The 17561-nt window shown below is 37.1% G+C and overlaps 1 protein-coding gene across 5 annotated transcripts in view; it reads left to right on the forward strand.

Moving 5' to 3' along the window:
- The window catches only part of ccdc13 (coiled-coil domain containing 13), a 32572-nt gene that overhangs the window by 10028 nt on the left and 4983 nt on the right, over positions 1-17561 (forward strand). For 3 of the 5 annotated variants that reach the window (XM_078934231.1, XM_078934232.1, XM_078934235.1), the window contains exons 15-16: positions 12764-12881; positions 15181-15330. In XM_078934231.1, the coding sequence (XP_078790357.1) occupies positions 12764-12881; positions 15181-15330 (268 nt within the window). Of the gene's footprint in view, positions 1-12763; positions 12882-15180; positions 15331-15972; positions 16765-17561 lie in introns of those variants that run through there. The other 2 variants (XM_078934234.1, XM_078934233.1) reach the window with 1 other exon arrangement.

The following is a 17561-nucleotide window of genomic DNA, read 5'->3' on the forward strand; positions in this document are numbered from 1 at the left end:
TAGAAATAAAGTAATTACTTGTTGTCTTCTCTAAGATGTGGCAAACTCTCCGGGAGCGCTCCGGTTTTATCTCTCGGATCAAAGTGAACAGAAAGACGCTGATAATGACATGTGTAGGTTTTTTACTGAAGTTAACCGCATTTTATAGGAAGCTTGGATTATACAAGCAATCAACACAACAGCTGCATTTGGTTTATGTCTTTTCATGACTCATTTAGCTGTGCCTTTTCCGTCTCAGATTTGAGCATTTCTGCTACTTTCCTGGTCCCCAAACCTCTGGGTCTGTCTCTTTTTGCATGTCTTTGCCCCCAAAATACTTATTTAGAAAACAATCATATATTTGCTTGGCTATTTGAAATAAGATGAGTTAAATCAGATGGAATGGAACAAGGAAACAATTGAAATATGTAGGCCAAAGGGAAAAAAGGAGAACCCGGATAAATTAACAGCCAATAAACACAAGATGCTAGTTAGTTTTATTTGAGTAAAAATAGCTAAAATCTGTTTATCACAGTATGGCACAATGTTTCTGTTTTCTGTCCTTAAGCTGGGTGATTTTCATTTATATAAGTATTCTGGCAGTAGTTTAACATTTCTTCTTCTGGAAACAGAAATGTCGATTCTCAAACGTTTTCCAAAAATAAAATGATGACACATGGATGTAATTTACAAAAGACTGCTCACCAGCTTTGATTACTTATTGAAGAATACTAAACATAAACTTTGCCATTTTAAAAGGAGTGCAGAAGCTTTAGAAAGTTTTGTAACAAATGATGTGTCGTAACATTTTGGGACAATGTTTATAAAAGAGGATGTAGAGAGTTTCCCCACTCCTTGAATGATTGGTTTCATTTTTATTTGTTTTTAATTATATATTTTATTTTTTTGAAAAAGGATGATTAAAAAAAAGTAAGTCATTCTGAGAGAAGCCAAAACAATAAACTTTTTGATTCTTGCAAAGATTTAAAACCTTATTTTATTATTTAGACATTCATGACATTTTTAACTTCTCTTTCCTCCAATGAGCACAGTTTAGAATTTTTATGTCTCATCAAGAGCCAAGATTTAGAAATAAATAAATGATTATTAAAATGAGTTAAAATCATTTTTCTTGATATTCTTAACAGTAGAAAAATGTCATTTAAGACTAAAAAAAACTCAAGTTGCGATTTCACTGTAATTTTTTGTTTGACAATGTTGACAAGTTAGCCTGACATACATTATTGTTGTTAATCCACCAAATGGTTCCCGAGCAAAGCTTTGTCTGCAGCTCACTGCTTCCCCATTTGGTCAAATGCAAAGAACAAGTTTCAAAAATTTAGATTTAGATTTATTATGATAGACCAACTTGCGTTAGGATTCTCATTTTATTCCCATTTTATTCTAAAATGAGTCATTTCCAATGATTACTCTAGTTTATTTTGTCACTGTAATCAAAATAAACCACAATTGGGTTCATAAAAACTCAAAAAACACAAACCATTTGCTTAGGAATAGCAAAAAAACAACAACAAAAAACTGCAAACAGGCTGTATAACATTCAATATAAAGTCATTCTATCTTAGCTTTTTTAGCTAACGTTTCCCTTTTTCAATGCTTGTCTGGAACTAAATTTTGATATTTAATAAGACCTCTAGTCAGGCAAAATGCCTTGCTGCACGAACAGAAAATTGTATCACTTTGCAGTGATTTTCTTCTTAAGATTTGTGTTTTTTTCTAATTTTTGGGCTGCCTCTTTTTGCATTTTAGGCTACCAGAAGGGAAAAAATGTCCTGTCCAATTTTTTTAATTCACCATAAACTACAAATCCTAGAGCCCTCTCCCTGCGAATGGTTATAAATACTCCTTTTAAACAGACTCTTGAACACATAGAAGAATTAATGCAAACATTACCAAGCCCTTATTGGTGTCATTGAAAAGCCACAAATGTCCTTAGAAGATACCAAAAGGAGTTTTTTTTTTTTTTTTTTCGGTAGAATGCAGTGGTTCAGAAATATTCAGGTTCAAAAGTAATAAGAAAACTTTAAAGGACAAATTTCCATTGCTGGTAGTCAGGTAAATATGGAACGTGTATGATAAAAAATATGTAACACATGGAAAAGTGCTGGTCAAGCTCTCAGGCAGAACTGCATTACAATCAGAAACAATTCAGAGTCAAAACTGCTGCATGGGGACATAAAATAAAACAGCCTTGAAAAAACTGTTGTCTGTAAGAAAAAGGAATTGATGTAAACCCTTCTCCCAGGATAACAAAAAAGCTGCAAGTAAACAAGACCCAAAGCCTCCACGGCTGTCTCTGGCTCTGCAGAAATTAAAAATGGATGACAGGCATTATCAGACATGCAATTCTTTTCATCAGTCTGACAAGGAGTGAAAGTGGCAGCATCGCATTAGAGTGAGTGACAACAAGTGATGCGTAAATGTTCTGCATCTCTTCCAACATGACACAAGTCTAAACTGCAGTTAGCCTCATGCACAGAGTGGCAGCCCCTAATTATGCCTTTGAGCAACTTTTAAAGAGAAACTGCAATGAGAGAAAAAAAAGATTCCCTTTACTGTTTCAGTTTTTTTTATCAGGGTTCATCACAGGCTGGTGATTCTTGTAGCAGCGTTTCTTTTCACATGCGTTAAGAAGAGAGATGTTGATGAAGTTGGTGTCCATGGGTGGAGTAAAAAAAAAAAAACGATGCTTCACCAGAGCAGATAACATCCAGGCTCCTCAGTCGTTGCAACTCTGGAAGTCATTTATTGTGTTTTTGTTTGGCTTGTGTCTACAAATGCACTGCAAAAATTCACCATCTTAATTCGGGAAAAAACATGCCTTTTTAGTTTAAATTGACTGTAAACCAGTCAAATTATCTGCCCTTGAAGATAGTGGACAAGATGCCCTGATTTAAAGACCCACTTCAATGAAAACTGTGTTTTTGGTGTTTTAAACACATTCTTGTGGCAATTTTCTGATGGCGGAGGACGTATCTGAGCTGGAATCTGGATCAAAAATAGCATCAATGTTGCTTGACATTTTTTTGCCTCTGTAATGTTAGGTTGGGGTTGTGAGGGGCTGTAAGCTAGCGGGAGAGCGAGTAGACAGAATGCTACAGTGGTCCCACCCACAACTCAGGGGTACATTACTAATGAACTCCTGTCGCTCTGCAGAAACTATGTCCTATAGAGAACGACACAGGATTTTTGATTTTGGCTAAAAACGGCATCATCCTAATGAAAAGACCGCTGGGAACACCTTGATAATAGATCAAAAGATGGTCAGAGTGGCACTTTAAGAACAAATATATAGGCCTTAGTAAATTGGATAAATCCTGGAAGTGGGCAGAAACATTTACTTTAAGCGGTATTTTAAGAAAAAAAATACCTAAAAACTAGGAAATGGGAGCTTGATTAAAATAGTTTTAATTTATCGGAATGAAAGGAATGAAAAATCTTACACATAAAAATAAATTTGAATACCACAAACCTTATTAAGAGATCATCAATCTCATCACTAACCTACAAAAAAGTAAAAAAAAATAAGGGGCCCTTCCAGTTTCATATAAGATCACTTAAAAAAAACTCCAGCAATAATGATGTTATGATGGTGCAATAGTTTGCAGGCACACTTGAACAACTGTCACATTTTGCATTTCACCTCTGGAACCACATGTGCTGCCTTTCACTTGTGTTTTTAAAGTAAATTCTTTCTTTGGCAAATAATGTGAAACTTTTTTTAACGTATAAAAAGAAATATTAGAAGTAAATGATTATATTAAATTTATAAAATATTGATGACAACACTTGAACAAAGGGCAGCACTGAAATATCTCACATCAGACGTCAGGCAGGAATAGGAAAACACATCATTTTTAACACCAAAAAAAGAAACCTTAACATGAATAGAAAGTTGTTCAAAGAGGGTGATGCCATAAAGTGCCGATCTACCTTGTTCTAGTGAGTTAGAAAAAAAACACTTTGTGAAAACTACCTCCTTTAAATTATATTTAACAATGTTTTGGCTTTTGACTTGTTTTATTTTCTTGTTTCATTTTTTGGCACATTCATTAAAACCATTTTAGCTGGTAAACATTCCATTTAAATATAGGCAATGAAAAGAGTATGTGCAGAAATATTATGCTGATTTCAAGATTCTTCTATATGTCAATAAAAACTTACTAGAATTGGATTTTTTTCTTCTTCTTCTTTTTTATCGGAATTACATTTTTGCTCCTGACCCTCCCAGAGTCTGAGCTCAGGTCATGAGGGGCAGTTCTGCTGCTGAGTCCGAACAAAAACCCACAGCGAAGCCTCAGTCCAGCACCGTGGAGCTGACCTGCATGTGGAACTGCTCACCTGAGGATGAGAGGGTCTCATGTTCTGTGGAGGGTTTTAATGAAAAACTTACCTTTGTAGGCTTTGCATTAGGTCCACTTCCTCATGGTTTTAATGGACTGTTTTTGTTTTTCATATAATGCGTATGTGTGCAGGGGACATTTATTATTATAATAATTTTACTGTTATTTTTACTATCTATCTGTCTGTCTGTCTGTCCGTCCGTCCGTCCGTCCGTCCGTCCGTCCATCTTTTTTTGAGCTGCTGGTGCAACTGAAAATGAACAGACAACAAACAAATGATCAAATTAATTTTAAAAAGCCCAGAAGAAAAATTGTTTTTGGGCTCTCCTTGATTTCTCTGTAAAGAATGGATATAGAAATATTTTGAATAAAAATACATTCATACATAACACAACTTTAGGGAATCTGCATCATTTCATCTTTTCTGTTTTTCTTTCTTATTTTTTATTCAGTGCAGCAGTTGAAGGGCATAAATTGACAGTAAAACAAATGGACTCTGCCAAGGCCACATCTTTAAAAAATGCTATCTTTTGACACGCTGCAGGTCCTCACTATGGTCTCGCTGCACACTCAGCCTGAACCCCCCCCTAGTTGTTGTTCTGTCGCTCTGGACACATTTCTTTCTGTGGCTTCGTCCTCATGGCCATGATAGAAAAGAAAAAGCGACATACATGCTGGAAAGTAATAATGCATTCATAACCTGTACAATATATCTGTACAAGAACCTATGACAGTTTCATATTTGCTCATTTATCTTGCAGAAGAAAGCTGATACTGTCTGCAGGAACTGTAATTACTGCTGGAAGGCAGTGTGGCAGTGTGTGTGTGTGTGTGTGTGGGGGGGGGGGGTGTCCCTTCACAAACATTCATTTAACAAATCCCTCGGCCCATGCAGACACAGTGGCATTGACATTTGGCTCACAGATATGATCATAGCTTGCAGATTATAAGCCTTTTTAGGGCATCCTTAAAAAAAGGCTACTTAGTTTTCAGTCGAGAGAAGCAGAAAAAACTGAAGTAGAAAAAAAGAAAAGGAGGCATAACACCCGGACTCGCTTTGTTTTTTTCGCACAGTCTGTTGAAGAAATATAAAATGTAGGAATATTTGTTTTGACGCAAGAGTCAAATCTGCAGATAATAATGCATAGATTTCTGGAAGTTTACAATCTCTATTTACATTTGTGTATGTAGCCATGTGGAGTGCAACTGCAGACAAAGATTGGGAAACCACAAGAAAGGCAAAAGGAATATGTCCTTTGAATTTCCCCATTAAGTCCAAAGTGTTTTATTATTCATCAACGGCCTCATCAGTTAAATAGACATTGCCTTTATTTTTCAGCCAGCTGCTTTTCTTTCTGATTTATTTGGTTATAAAATCAGTTTCTGAAAGCATCCCACAAAAATCTGAACCTTTTTTTTAATCCATCCATGTTCACATCAAGAACATTTCTCGCTGTTAGCTTGACAAAAGCAATTTCAGGGGCAAAAAACTAGCTACAAACACAGATAAAGTATTAAAGTACTAGTTTAACAGTTGTACTGCAACTGCATTTGCAGACTCCATTTTCCTCATCTGAGCCGACATCTGGCTCTAAAACTGTACGGCTGGACAGCTCTGAAACTGCTCGCCATTTTTGTTGGACTGCCAATATTAGGTTGGGGTTGTGAGGGGCTGTAAGCTAGCGGGAGAGCACATAACCAGATGGATGATGGGAATTGGGCGGGCTTACTCCCTGCCAGCGGTCCCACCCGTAACTCAGAGGTTTCATTTCTAATGAACTCCTGCCACTCTGCAGAAACTATGTCCTAGGAAACAACACAGGTTTTTGGCAGAAAACGGCAAAATTCATAAACAATGATCTGAGTTGGACTTTAAGTTCGCTGTGCTTTTGCGGAGTAACTGTGTGGTTTTGCTAGTTGATTTGCTGAATAGTTTAAGATTTTAACCAATTGACCACATAGAATAAAATAGAATAGAACTTTATTTATTGCACAAAGGGGATCTGGCTGCATACTTGTCTTTGTCTTTATTATGAACACAAATCCTCTGATAGCCAGAGTTTAAATTGTCGACTTATACCTGTACAGAAAACTGAAGGAATAAATTAAAAGAACAACTTCATTTATTTTGTGAAGGACCAATCAGCGGAGAATTTGGACATCTACTCAACTACACTACTCAACTACATCTACTTATGGGAGTTTTGCTTGGGGGGGAATGCATTAAGAGTAATTTATGATGCCATTTTCATTAATAGAAAAAAGATACTCTTCATGTTCAAATTTGTTTCCTAATGAAAAGCCAAATCGCTGATTCCTGCACTGCTAAAACACAGCAACCCCAGACTGAGGGTGAGTTTAAAATCGGAGGCATTTTAAGCAATAAGAAACTAATAATGCAGCCTCGTAGACAGACTTTCTTCACCCAAACTCCACAATCAGGTCAAAGCCACAAATTCCTCACAACAGGAATTCACGGATGTGTTTGAATTGTACTGACAATGTCATGCTTGTGTTGTGAGACACTGACCACATTAGGCCTTTTGTAAGGAGTGTCAGTCACAAAGAATTTTAAATTACAGGCTGCTGAGTCAATTGTCACGATTGTGCTCAGTAAGTTTACATGGTAGAAAAGTAACATGTTAAAATAAAACCATCTGTATTGTCGCATTACAAAATTGTTTTATACTGACTGACACATTTCGATTGGTCAATCATTCACTCCTAAAAGTATTGTTTATTGATACGACACATTTAGTTTAAGCTGTTTACTGGCTTATTATGAGTGAAACGACTAAAGTCAAAAAGAAGATCCAGCACAAAAAGCTAAAAACTAACTAGAGCTATTCTAAATAAATTCTGATTTTTGCAAAAATCCTCCAGGCTGGACCTGCTACTCCTCCAGGCTGCAAGAATTTAATGCCGTCCTCATTATTTGGAATCAGAAATGTCATTTTCAAATGTTCAGCGCACTATATCTATTTCTATCTGTTATGAATAATAAATAAAGCCCCAAGTTCTTTGCTGATTACTCTGTAATTCATGAGCTACTAGGAAAATCTTCATTTAAAGATATTTTGACACCTTTTAAGCAGCATTGTTGAAAATTAAAAATGTGCTTTTACATTTTCTGCCAAATTTGTGTCTAGTGTAAATGGAGTGAACAATTCTCAGATAATATGATGAACTAGTCCCTTTCTGGTGAGCAAGGATACAGGCTCCATCCAGAAATAAGTCAGATTCACCCCTCTGTTATCACGTACAGAGAGCGCTCATTTGTGGAAAATTTAGTTTGCACATGGAATCGGCCGCTTCCTTCAAATAGCCTCAAGGGTTTTCGAGCTGGCTATTAAAACTCAGCCATGCAGGCAGCTTGAATATGTTTAACTGGCTGTTTAATGCACGGTTGGTCCAATTTTGCTGAAGCAGAAGGACAGGCGCTCACTTCAAGCGGGCTTTGTTTGGGTTCCGGAGCTGTTGGCTCAGATAAGTTATCACTGAAACGCTGGACAGGACTTTTGGAATGCCTGTACTAAAAAAAAAGACATTTATAAAGCTGGAATAAAAGCAAAACAAAGAAATTGTTTTTGTGGGGATTTTGATTATGTAGCTTTGTGTGATTTAAACCCAGAAGAAGCAGAATCAGATTAATTAATTAATTTTGAAACAAACGTTTTTAACTGCAAGTATGACCCTGACTTGCTGTATTTGAAGTCCCTCTCCGATCATGGGGTAACCCTGCCGCTGCCCCCACCCCATTGCTGAGAGCTCTCTGTTTACACACTGACACCCCCAACCTATTACTGGTGAAACAAAAATGGCGAGCAATATTGGAGCTATCCAGCCGTACAGTTTCAATCCAGATTCCAACTTAAATGAGGAAAACAAAGACTTTCATCTATGTGTCTGCAAGTGGATGCATCAGACTGGAGCACAGCAGGAAGCCAGTGGCTCCGCCCAGCCTATTTACTACATCACAAATACAATCTTTTTTCAAACGGTATTTTTTTGTTTGCTCTAGATTCACAACATTTTGCATAAAAAATACAAAGAAATGGAATTTTGATCCTAATTGCCTTTAAAATATGTCCTCCATCATCAGAAAAGGCTACACGAACATGTTAAAGGCACCATTTTCACCAGAGTGTCTTCAACAAACAACTCCTTAAAATATTTTATTACATGCATTAAAAAAAAATTTAAAGTGAGTTTTCCTGAAATGTCTTCAACAGCTGATGAGCTGATTTGTGTGCAGCAGAAAATTAAGGCATTTAGTTATTACTGGCTGCACAATTAAGCACCAACAGTTTTTTTTTATTTGGTTCGTTTATACATCTGAGTAATTTGAAGGTTTATGAGGCAGCAGATAGTGGTGCAAAAGTATACATCCACTTAATAACCAGCTGTGAAATTCAATTAAAAAGCAGCTGACTTCAAATTTTTTTTTTAAGCAATGCTTTTACTTTTTTTTTAATTTTGTAGATTTTCAGTTAAATACAAACTTTATCAACGGAAAAATTTGCAGATAAAACATATCTAGAATGAAGACATTCAAGTAAACCTGCAGTCGATTTTACCGGGCTGTAAATATGTGACTGCAGTGGTTTGACTTCATTGTGTTTTATTCTTTTCTGCGGGAAAAAAAAAGGAAAAAAAAGGAAAGACTCAGCAGCAGCTGGCTTATCATATTTTGCCACGCTGAAAGGAGGAGGCTGTGAGGTTTTTACACTTCAGCCTCCTGGGGCAGTAAAAAAAGATGACTTACAGCCATTTGCTTTACTGTCCCTGCAAAGGGCCAACCTCATCATGGTCAGCTCCACCGCCCTTCCCCCTCATCCTTGAGTTAACTGCCTGTCCACACCAGAATGAGCTGGCTGTAAACCACACCAGGTCTATTAATTAATTAATGTACCCTAACTGCAAGGCTGGCTCCCTCCTTTGTGGAGGAGCAGTTCTCGACGAGCTACAGGGGTGAATTCTGGGGGTTTGGTTCCTGCGGTGTTGTAGCAGAAAAGGCAACAGATAAAGAAGCAGATAGCTTTGGATTGGAGGAAAGCGGCGGCACTGCTCCCACCATTAATCACCTGAAGGGCCATTGTGGTCTTGTCCTGCATACGGCGCCAGTGCAAGCAGACACACAAGCAGAGAACGAAGAAGAAGGAGGAAGAGGAGGAGACGGGACAGGGTGCTGTGAGAGAATGGTTGGGGAGCAGCCCGTGTGCCCACCTCAGCTTCTGCTTCGGGGCTGGGGAACAGTGCTGCTGTCCCAGTGCTTGCCCTCCGTCTTCTCCCAGATCCCGGATCCTGAGGTAAGAGCGCGTCATGTCCTCCACAGGTTGCTCTCAGAAACACCTTGAAGGTTTCTCCATGATGGATGCAGAGGTTTTGATCTCTTGAAGGGACCCAGTGACAGTTTGATATCTAGTTGTGAGAATTGTGGCTCTCCTTTCTGTGAAGACTCTGTGTTGTTACCTGATGGATTATGTAATGTTTTATGGACAAAGAAGCCACAATCGGCCGTTTTTTTCCCCCTCCTCTTTTATTTCGTACTTTTGGGACCAAATGAATAGACATAAACCTAAAAAAACTCAGCTTTACTCTTTTTTTTTCCTTCTGACCTGAGGAAGTTTATTATAGTGGCTAGAGTTAGCTGACGAGCATTTACCATATCATGATAGAATATAAAAAAATAAAAAAACAGCCATCACATTGGGAAAAAGACTAGAAAAGTAAATTGCTAACGCCTATAAGAATAAGGCACCAGATGAGGAATAATATTAATGCATACATAACCTTGTTTGCCAAGGGGTTATCCACACCCACCGAGCTTGTGTGGCAAAAAAAAAGCTCTTTGTAGAAGATAACAGAAAGCCCGAGAAACGTCTGGAGACACCACCATGACTGCTCACATGTCGACTCCTCAAAAGGGAACTGTGGAAGCTTCAGCGTGTGATGAAGCAGACACAAGAAATTATCTGTTTTTAGTCCAAATGTATTGCAGATGTCATCAATTTATGTTTGATTAAAAACAGTTTGTGAACTAAAATGTTTAGGCATTCTGCATCCTGCAGGCATGACATGCTATTTTAATGTGGTAAACTGTGTGCAGGGACCACAAACTCTGAATGTTTTTCTTAATTTGGATTTTATGTATCAAAGTACCGGTAATGCTGATCTATTGATTCCTCCGTGGGGGGTCAATTAAAGAGAAGACTATGCTTGCTATGAAGGAAAGTTCAACTTCTATTGGTTGTGACACACATCGTGTAAAGTTTTTTCTCTGCATTTAACGCATCCCCTGAGGGAGTGGCGACTGACAGCCACGCGTCTATTTGACTGTTTCGCCTCTCAATTCAACCTTTTTTTTTTCTTGATATGATTCAGCAGTGGATTTGAACCCACAACCTCCCATTGTCTGAATCCCCTCAATACTCATTAACCCCCAAAAGACAACATAGTGTCCTGCATTTTAATACACATACTCACTATTGTTTTTGGAATGTTAAATATCATGTTAACCCAAAAAAAAAAAAAAAGTATGAAAATTTTACGAAGATTTTTTGTGAATCCACTGTGTTCTGATAATGAAAATTTGGATGATATATAAAAAATTGTTTATAATTGCTAAATCACAATGCATTATGGTCTATATTTGCCAATCTAGTGAGCATCATGCAAACTGGTTTTTCGCAGAGACTTCTGGGAAATTTCCAGGCTACCGAGTATCGTAATAAAAGATTTGAACACCCTAAAAAAAAGGCTTATCACTTTATGTAGTGGTCTGAGTAAGGAGGGAATTTGAGACACAATCCAAATGTCAGAACAGACACTCAGCCACTTAGCCACTAACTAACTCACTAAAAAAATGCCCATTATTATCATTTCATGATGTAAAATGGAATACACGAGGGAACCTGTGGTAAGTACGTCTCTGAGTTCTTATTGCTTCCTGCAAAGTGAAGAAAAACAAATAGACTTTTAAACATTAATCCTCCTCTAATTGCCCTTTCAGAGAAGAAAACTACAAATTACATAAAAGGTGTTGAAATGAAAGAAATGCTTTTCTGTGAGGTGTTAATAATCCTCCTAAAGGGAAAATTACCTATTTGCACAGTGCACCAAATCACATTTATTTAGCTTTTTCATATAAACCTATATTGAAAAATCAATTAATGAATAAACAAATCTATATTTAAGAATCTTAAGAGGCTTGCACAAAAGAAAAGTTGCACCCAAATGGTTTGCAGAAGTCATTATTGGTGTTTTAATGTCTTTAAACCATAATGGAAATCTTCAGGGAAAACTAAATCTTTGATTGTTTCCTCTTAAGCTGCTTTTGATCCTTTTGTTTTCCAATTTTACACAAGATTCCCATTCATAGCATTGAAAACACCACATCGATTTATTCCCAAATGAGCTTTCATTCAATTTTTCTGCAAAAACAACTTTATCTGTAGATGCAACAAATGTGATTAGTGTCCATTTTTGGAAGCATTTCTGATTGGTTTATGGGCTCAAGTCTAGAGTTTCAACAACAATCTTGTGTTATGCAATCAAGTGATCAATATCCAGCAGGGGGAAAAAAAATCCTATTGATGGCTCCATCTCATGCCCTTCTGGCTTTGGGAGGAGTGAAAAGGACGCATGAGTCCAAAGACTTCCACTCTTCAGTTTTTTAAAGATTCTGAAATATGTGTCCATAAAAACAAATTAGTTCCCACAGTTGTAAAGAAAGTACAGAAAAACCAGAGTAACAGAAGGACATAACCATTTATTTACATTAAATGAAATGCCTCTAAAGGAATACAACAGAGTTTTAGGGCCACCAAAAAAGTAAAATTATGAGATTTAAAGTCGTAAATTTGTGTGAAAAAAATCGTGTAAATTTACGAGATTAAAGCCGAAGTAAGCAGCAACGCTGAAGTTGGCTTCCTGTTCACAGCTTCCAATTGGCGAGGGAACTGAACGAAACAATCCACTGCATTTTTGACACCAAGACCAACTAGGACTGGGTCCTGTTCAAAAACCACCAAACCTGGACTGCTCAAACCAGGAATCATTTATGATTTAGAAAGTAAAGAATACATTAAACACAGTTTCTGACTCGTGAAACCGTCATCCGATTCGTGAAAATGTGTAATTGGACGATTTTAGCGCATTTTACGCACTGACACTGCCTAAGACCAGGTCCTATTGAAAAACAGCTTAAGCTTCACAAAATGCTCAACATCTTTCATCTTCAAGCTAGGCTCCGATAAACAGACAACTTTGGTGTTTTTCCTTGTTAATCTATGACTTTTTCTCGTAAATTTACGACTTAATAATTGTAATCAAAATAATTATGTTTGTAAACGGGCCTTAAACTCCATTGTAAAAGGAGGAACCATTGCATGTCTAACATTTTCCTTTCTCCTCTGCAGCTTTTACCCACAGATCCCCCGAAGAAGCCGGACCCCATCACTTCAGAGTCAGTCGTTTTCTGGGGGCTGCGATTATGGCAGGTCATTGGCATCTTTGCAATGTTTGCTTTGGCAATCGGTTAGTATGTTCACTGGAAGAAAATGTGTTTTATACTGATGATAGTATAAACAGAAATCAAACATTTCGTCCAAAAAACACCGATTTTCACATTTTAGCCTAAAAATTGAAATAAATACACAGAAATCCAAGATTAAAAAAAGTTCCGACTTGTAGAAAAAAATTTGTTCATTTTGTGAGATGGAATCACAATGCAGCAAAATTTGTGGCACTAAAGAAAATTTTGTTTTATTTGTCAGTAAAATCCTTGTTCAAAAGATACAAATTCCGATTAAAGGTTTGATAAAGCAAACATAATTGACATGATTCCTTCATTCCTATAGCATAAATGTCCACTCATGCTGCTGGTTTTCCCCCAAACAGCGGGTAAATGTTGAGTCTGCTGGAGGTGAAAGGTCAGCACCTGAAGGTTTTCACTGAGAGACAGAAGCAAACTTCAGTGTTGATGCAAAGTCTAAGTTTCACAGTCAGCAGATTGTTTCTTGTCCGATGGAATCAGCGCTCGTGTTTCAGTCGCCCCTGAGGCTTCACATAACGAATGAGTGCTTAACGCTGAAGAACCTGTTTGCACAGTTAACACCAGGTGGTGACCAGCAGCCTTATCAGATCAAAATGAATGTGATCTCTGTTTGTTTGTTTGTTTTTTACCAACCCTAACATTGAAAAAGTAATTATTTCCATATTGATCACTTACAGGCCCATCAGACATTTTAATAAATTAACCTGTAAAGCCCACTGCATCAAAGAATTGACAGAAGATTCAAATTATTTGGGAATAATATAAACCCTTTGATGAAATCCACAATAATATTTTGCAGTATCATTTTTTTATGAGATGTAGATAGTATCAATTTGCGAAACATTTGGGTTGTTTGGTAAGTGTTGCTTGAAGCAATGATAGTGTAAGAAAAAAGTACCTTATTTACCCACTGTAAGACATTACATATGCATTTTCTACAACTTGTTGCACACATTTTTAATTTGGTTTAACGGTATAGTAAGGAATATTGCATTTTGCATTCTTTCAGTACAGCAAGTAGTCATCAAAATAACACAGAGGAGTTTGACTAAAAATGAACCAAAGGCCAACAAGAGGCCTTCATCTCTGTTTGCTCAGCTGTTGAACAGGACAAGTTAGAAGAAGAAAAAAAATGAGCAAAACTTTTCTTGTCAAATTTGAGATTTCATGCAAGCAGCCGTTTCAAATGAGCCGGATAAACCCTTCTACTGCCTCTAGTGGAGTGACGATGAACTGCAGGGCAGAAACTACTGTGGGTTTTTAACCCTTTAACAAAAGAGACAGTGACATCTAAATAATGAACGCTATTTGACATAAATCTGACGCGAAGCACAAAGCTGCTTTTCTCTGTGACACAATCAGCTGATTTACATAGATTGTGTAAAAACGTTACTACTGTGAAGTGTTGAATAACAGCGCAAGGCGGTTTTTCTGTGCTTCAGAATCCGCTGGAATTACGTTAATTGGGTTGAAGTGTACCAGTCGTTAAAAGAATGTCGACATTGGAGCTAAACCTGTGGTTAATTCAAATAAGACAGGGGTTTGCGGAACACCTGCATCAAATATAATATATATGGTTATATTGGGTCAAAACGTTTCTTTGATTCATCTTTGAATTATCTAAATGCATTTGTTTTACATGAAGTATTCAAATCAAATACAAGTGGTAATTTTTACATTTTAACTTCAGCATGATGAAGAATTTCCTTTACCAGTCTAAGACTTGAACTTCCGTCACATTAAGTCAGATAGGATCAGTCTAATGCCAAGAACCTTAAGAGGACTTTTTATCTAAAAGAAGTTTCTATGACCACTATCTTGTTAGTAGTTACAAATATATTTTTTCAAAGAAGAAAAACATTTAAGCGATAAATCATTCTAACAGGTAATAGAATGATAGAAAGAAATTCACACAATTTTACATGGTAATATTTAATGCAATCCTTTTCAATTATGCAATAAATTTACATTATTAATATTTTAAAAGCTTTATAAATTATTGACAAATTAAATGACCACATGTTGGATGTGTAAATAGCAATGCAACTTTTTTTAAATTGGTTTTCTTTTAAAGAAACATAGAAAAATAACAAACAGATGAATATTTTTCTTGCCTTGACTGTACATGTAACGACTTGATAGAAAAAGCCTAATCAATTTTAAATTGGTTTTAATCAATGCAAAATGACTTTCTGACAAATGACCAAATCATTAAAGGATTCATCTATTTCACGTTGAAGTAAACTAACCAGCTGTTCATTTTCTTTCTGCTTCTCTTAGTTATCACGCTCTGCTGTATTTTTAAGTGCCGCATCCCGAGGACTAAAAAGGAAATTGAGGCGCGGCACGCTCAAAGACAAGCTGCCAAGAAATATGCCAACACATTAGAGACAGTGCCACCTCTCAACGAGCTGACGGAGATCCCAGGATGTAAGTAACTCACACTGATATCCTTCACAACCTCATATGTCTAAACTGGACTGGAAATACTAGATTTAACCTCATGGTGACTTTTGAAACAAGGATCTTCTCTTTTGTCCTTCTTTACACCCTTTAGTATTTGTTTTTTTTTTTTTTTTTTTTTAATGGAGAAAATAGAAAAAACATTCATCACTTTTGTCCACACCATGGATTTGAGGAGATTTCATTTTTGTGCTTTTTTTAGTTTTTGTAAATATATATATACATATGTACTTTTTTTTGGCCATTGTTAACTCTAAGTTAACTCTAAATAACTTGAACCTGAAGAAAACTCTTCCTGAGCTCTCCACGGTTAACCTTTTTATTTACATTGAAGGACAACAAAAACCTATCTGAATCAAAGTCTAGATATAATGTTTTTTTTTCTTTACACGTGTTTATTTTAATACTTGACCACAAACAAGTGTTTCTTTCCTCTAATAAGGTCCAGAGGACCTATCAAATGTTTAGGGCAGATTTCCTGCCTTGTATCTCAGTGTTTGTTCTTTTATCTCATAAAACAACCTTTAAGTTCTTCTGCAGTCTTTGAAACTGCTGATCTAAACTTCCTTTCCTCCTCTATCCTCCTCTTTTCCTTTTCCTCTCCTCCAGCGGTGCCAGATGCCTCTGCAGTGCCAACTGTGTCTGAGCAGGTTCAGGCTCAGAGTGCTCACAGCAGCCCGCCTTCAGTACTTAGTGTCGGCGAGGAGCAGCCCAGCTCGCTGTCTTTGCCAGAAACAGAATGATATTTTCCTCTTTTCCACCTTCTCTTATCTTCCTTCAAACATTCCTCTCTGACTAAGCCGCTTTAGAAAACATGGGCTTTGCGGTGACAGTCCCTCCCTAAAGTCCCCTTTGTGCATTTATCACACATGCTTTCATCTCGTCTAGCATTCAGTCCACTCGGGACCAGATGCATGAATGATGACTTAACGCAGAAACCATGCACAGACCTGCACAAACTCCTATTCCAGAAAAGACAGAATAGAGTCATGGGTATTATCTGTCACTGCTGTGCAAATTTCACACTTGCTGTGATCTTACAACCTTTTCTGACAGCAGTCATCTGTTTCCCCAGATGTTAGAAAAAAAAAAACATGTTTTGGGGTCCAAATACATGTCCAGTGCTTATGATTCATTAAAATATTTTGCACAGCTCTTTAAATCAAGTGAAAAAGAAACAAATTAACAACCATGTTTTTCTGCGAACAAAGGTTTAAGGCACACAATACATACATTTTGTGCATATTGCACTGAGGAAAATTGGTCACACGTGAATATGTATGGAAAAAGGAAAAAATTGTGGTCTCTACATGGAAATGTGATGTATTACGAATAAATCACGTTAAAATCCCGAAAGAAGTACGAATAAACCACGCAAAGAACACGTAAATCAACATAGAACATGAACGGTGTGATTATTTAGCTGTGTTTATATGCAACTGATTACTTATTGGTGCGTTGATTACGTAATTCTAATCTGACATGTGTGCTGTATGTGCAATGTAAAAGTTATCCATTTGTGGTACATGCGTGAAAAGTTTGTTGTGTCCAATTGTGCAAGTTCTCCCTCTTAAAAATAGGAGAGAGGCCTGTTATTTTCATCATAGTTATGCCACAACGATGGCAGACAAAGTGCGAGAGAAAATCCAGAAAATCACATTGTCTAATTTTTAAAGAATGTATTTGTAAATTATGGTGGAAAAGAAATATTTGGTCGCCTACCAACAAGCACGATTTGTGGCTCTCACAGACCTGTAACGTCTTCTGTAAGAGGATACTTTGTCCTCCACTCGTTACCTGTATTGATGACACCTGTTTGAACTGGTTGTCTATTCATGACACCTGTTCACAACCTCAAACAGTCACACTCCAAACCCCACTATGGCCAAGACCAAAGAGCTGTCAAAAGACACCAGAAACCAAATTGTTGACCTGCACCAGGCTAGGAAGACTGAATCTGCAACAGTTAAGCAGCTTGGTGTGAAGAAATCAACTGTGGGATCAATTATTAGGAAATGGAAGACGTACAAGACCACTGATGATCTCCCTCCATCTGGGGCTCCCTGCTAGATCTCACCCCGTGGGGTCAAAATGATCACAAGAACGGTGAGCAAAAATACCAGAACCACACGGGGGACCTAATGAATGACCTGCTGGGACCAAAGTAACAAAGGCTACCATCAGTAACACACTACACC

Source organism: Oryzias latipes, chromosome 17, assembly GCF_053564925.1.
Source record: "Oryzias latipes strain Hd-rR chromosome 17, Olatipes_Hd-rR_3.1".
NCBI lineage: Eukaryota > Metazoa > Chordata > Actinopteri > Beloniformes > Adrianichthyidae > Oryzias > Oryzias latipes.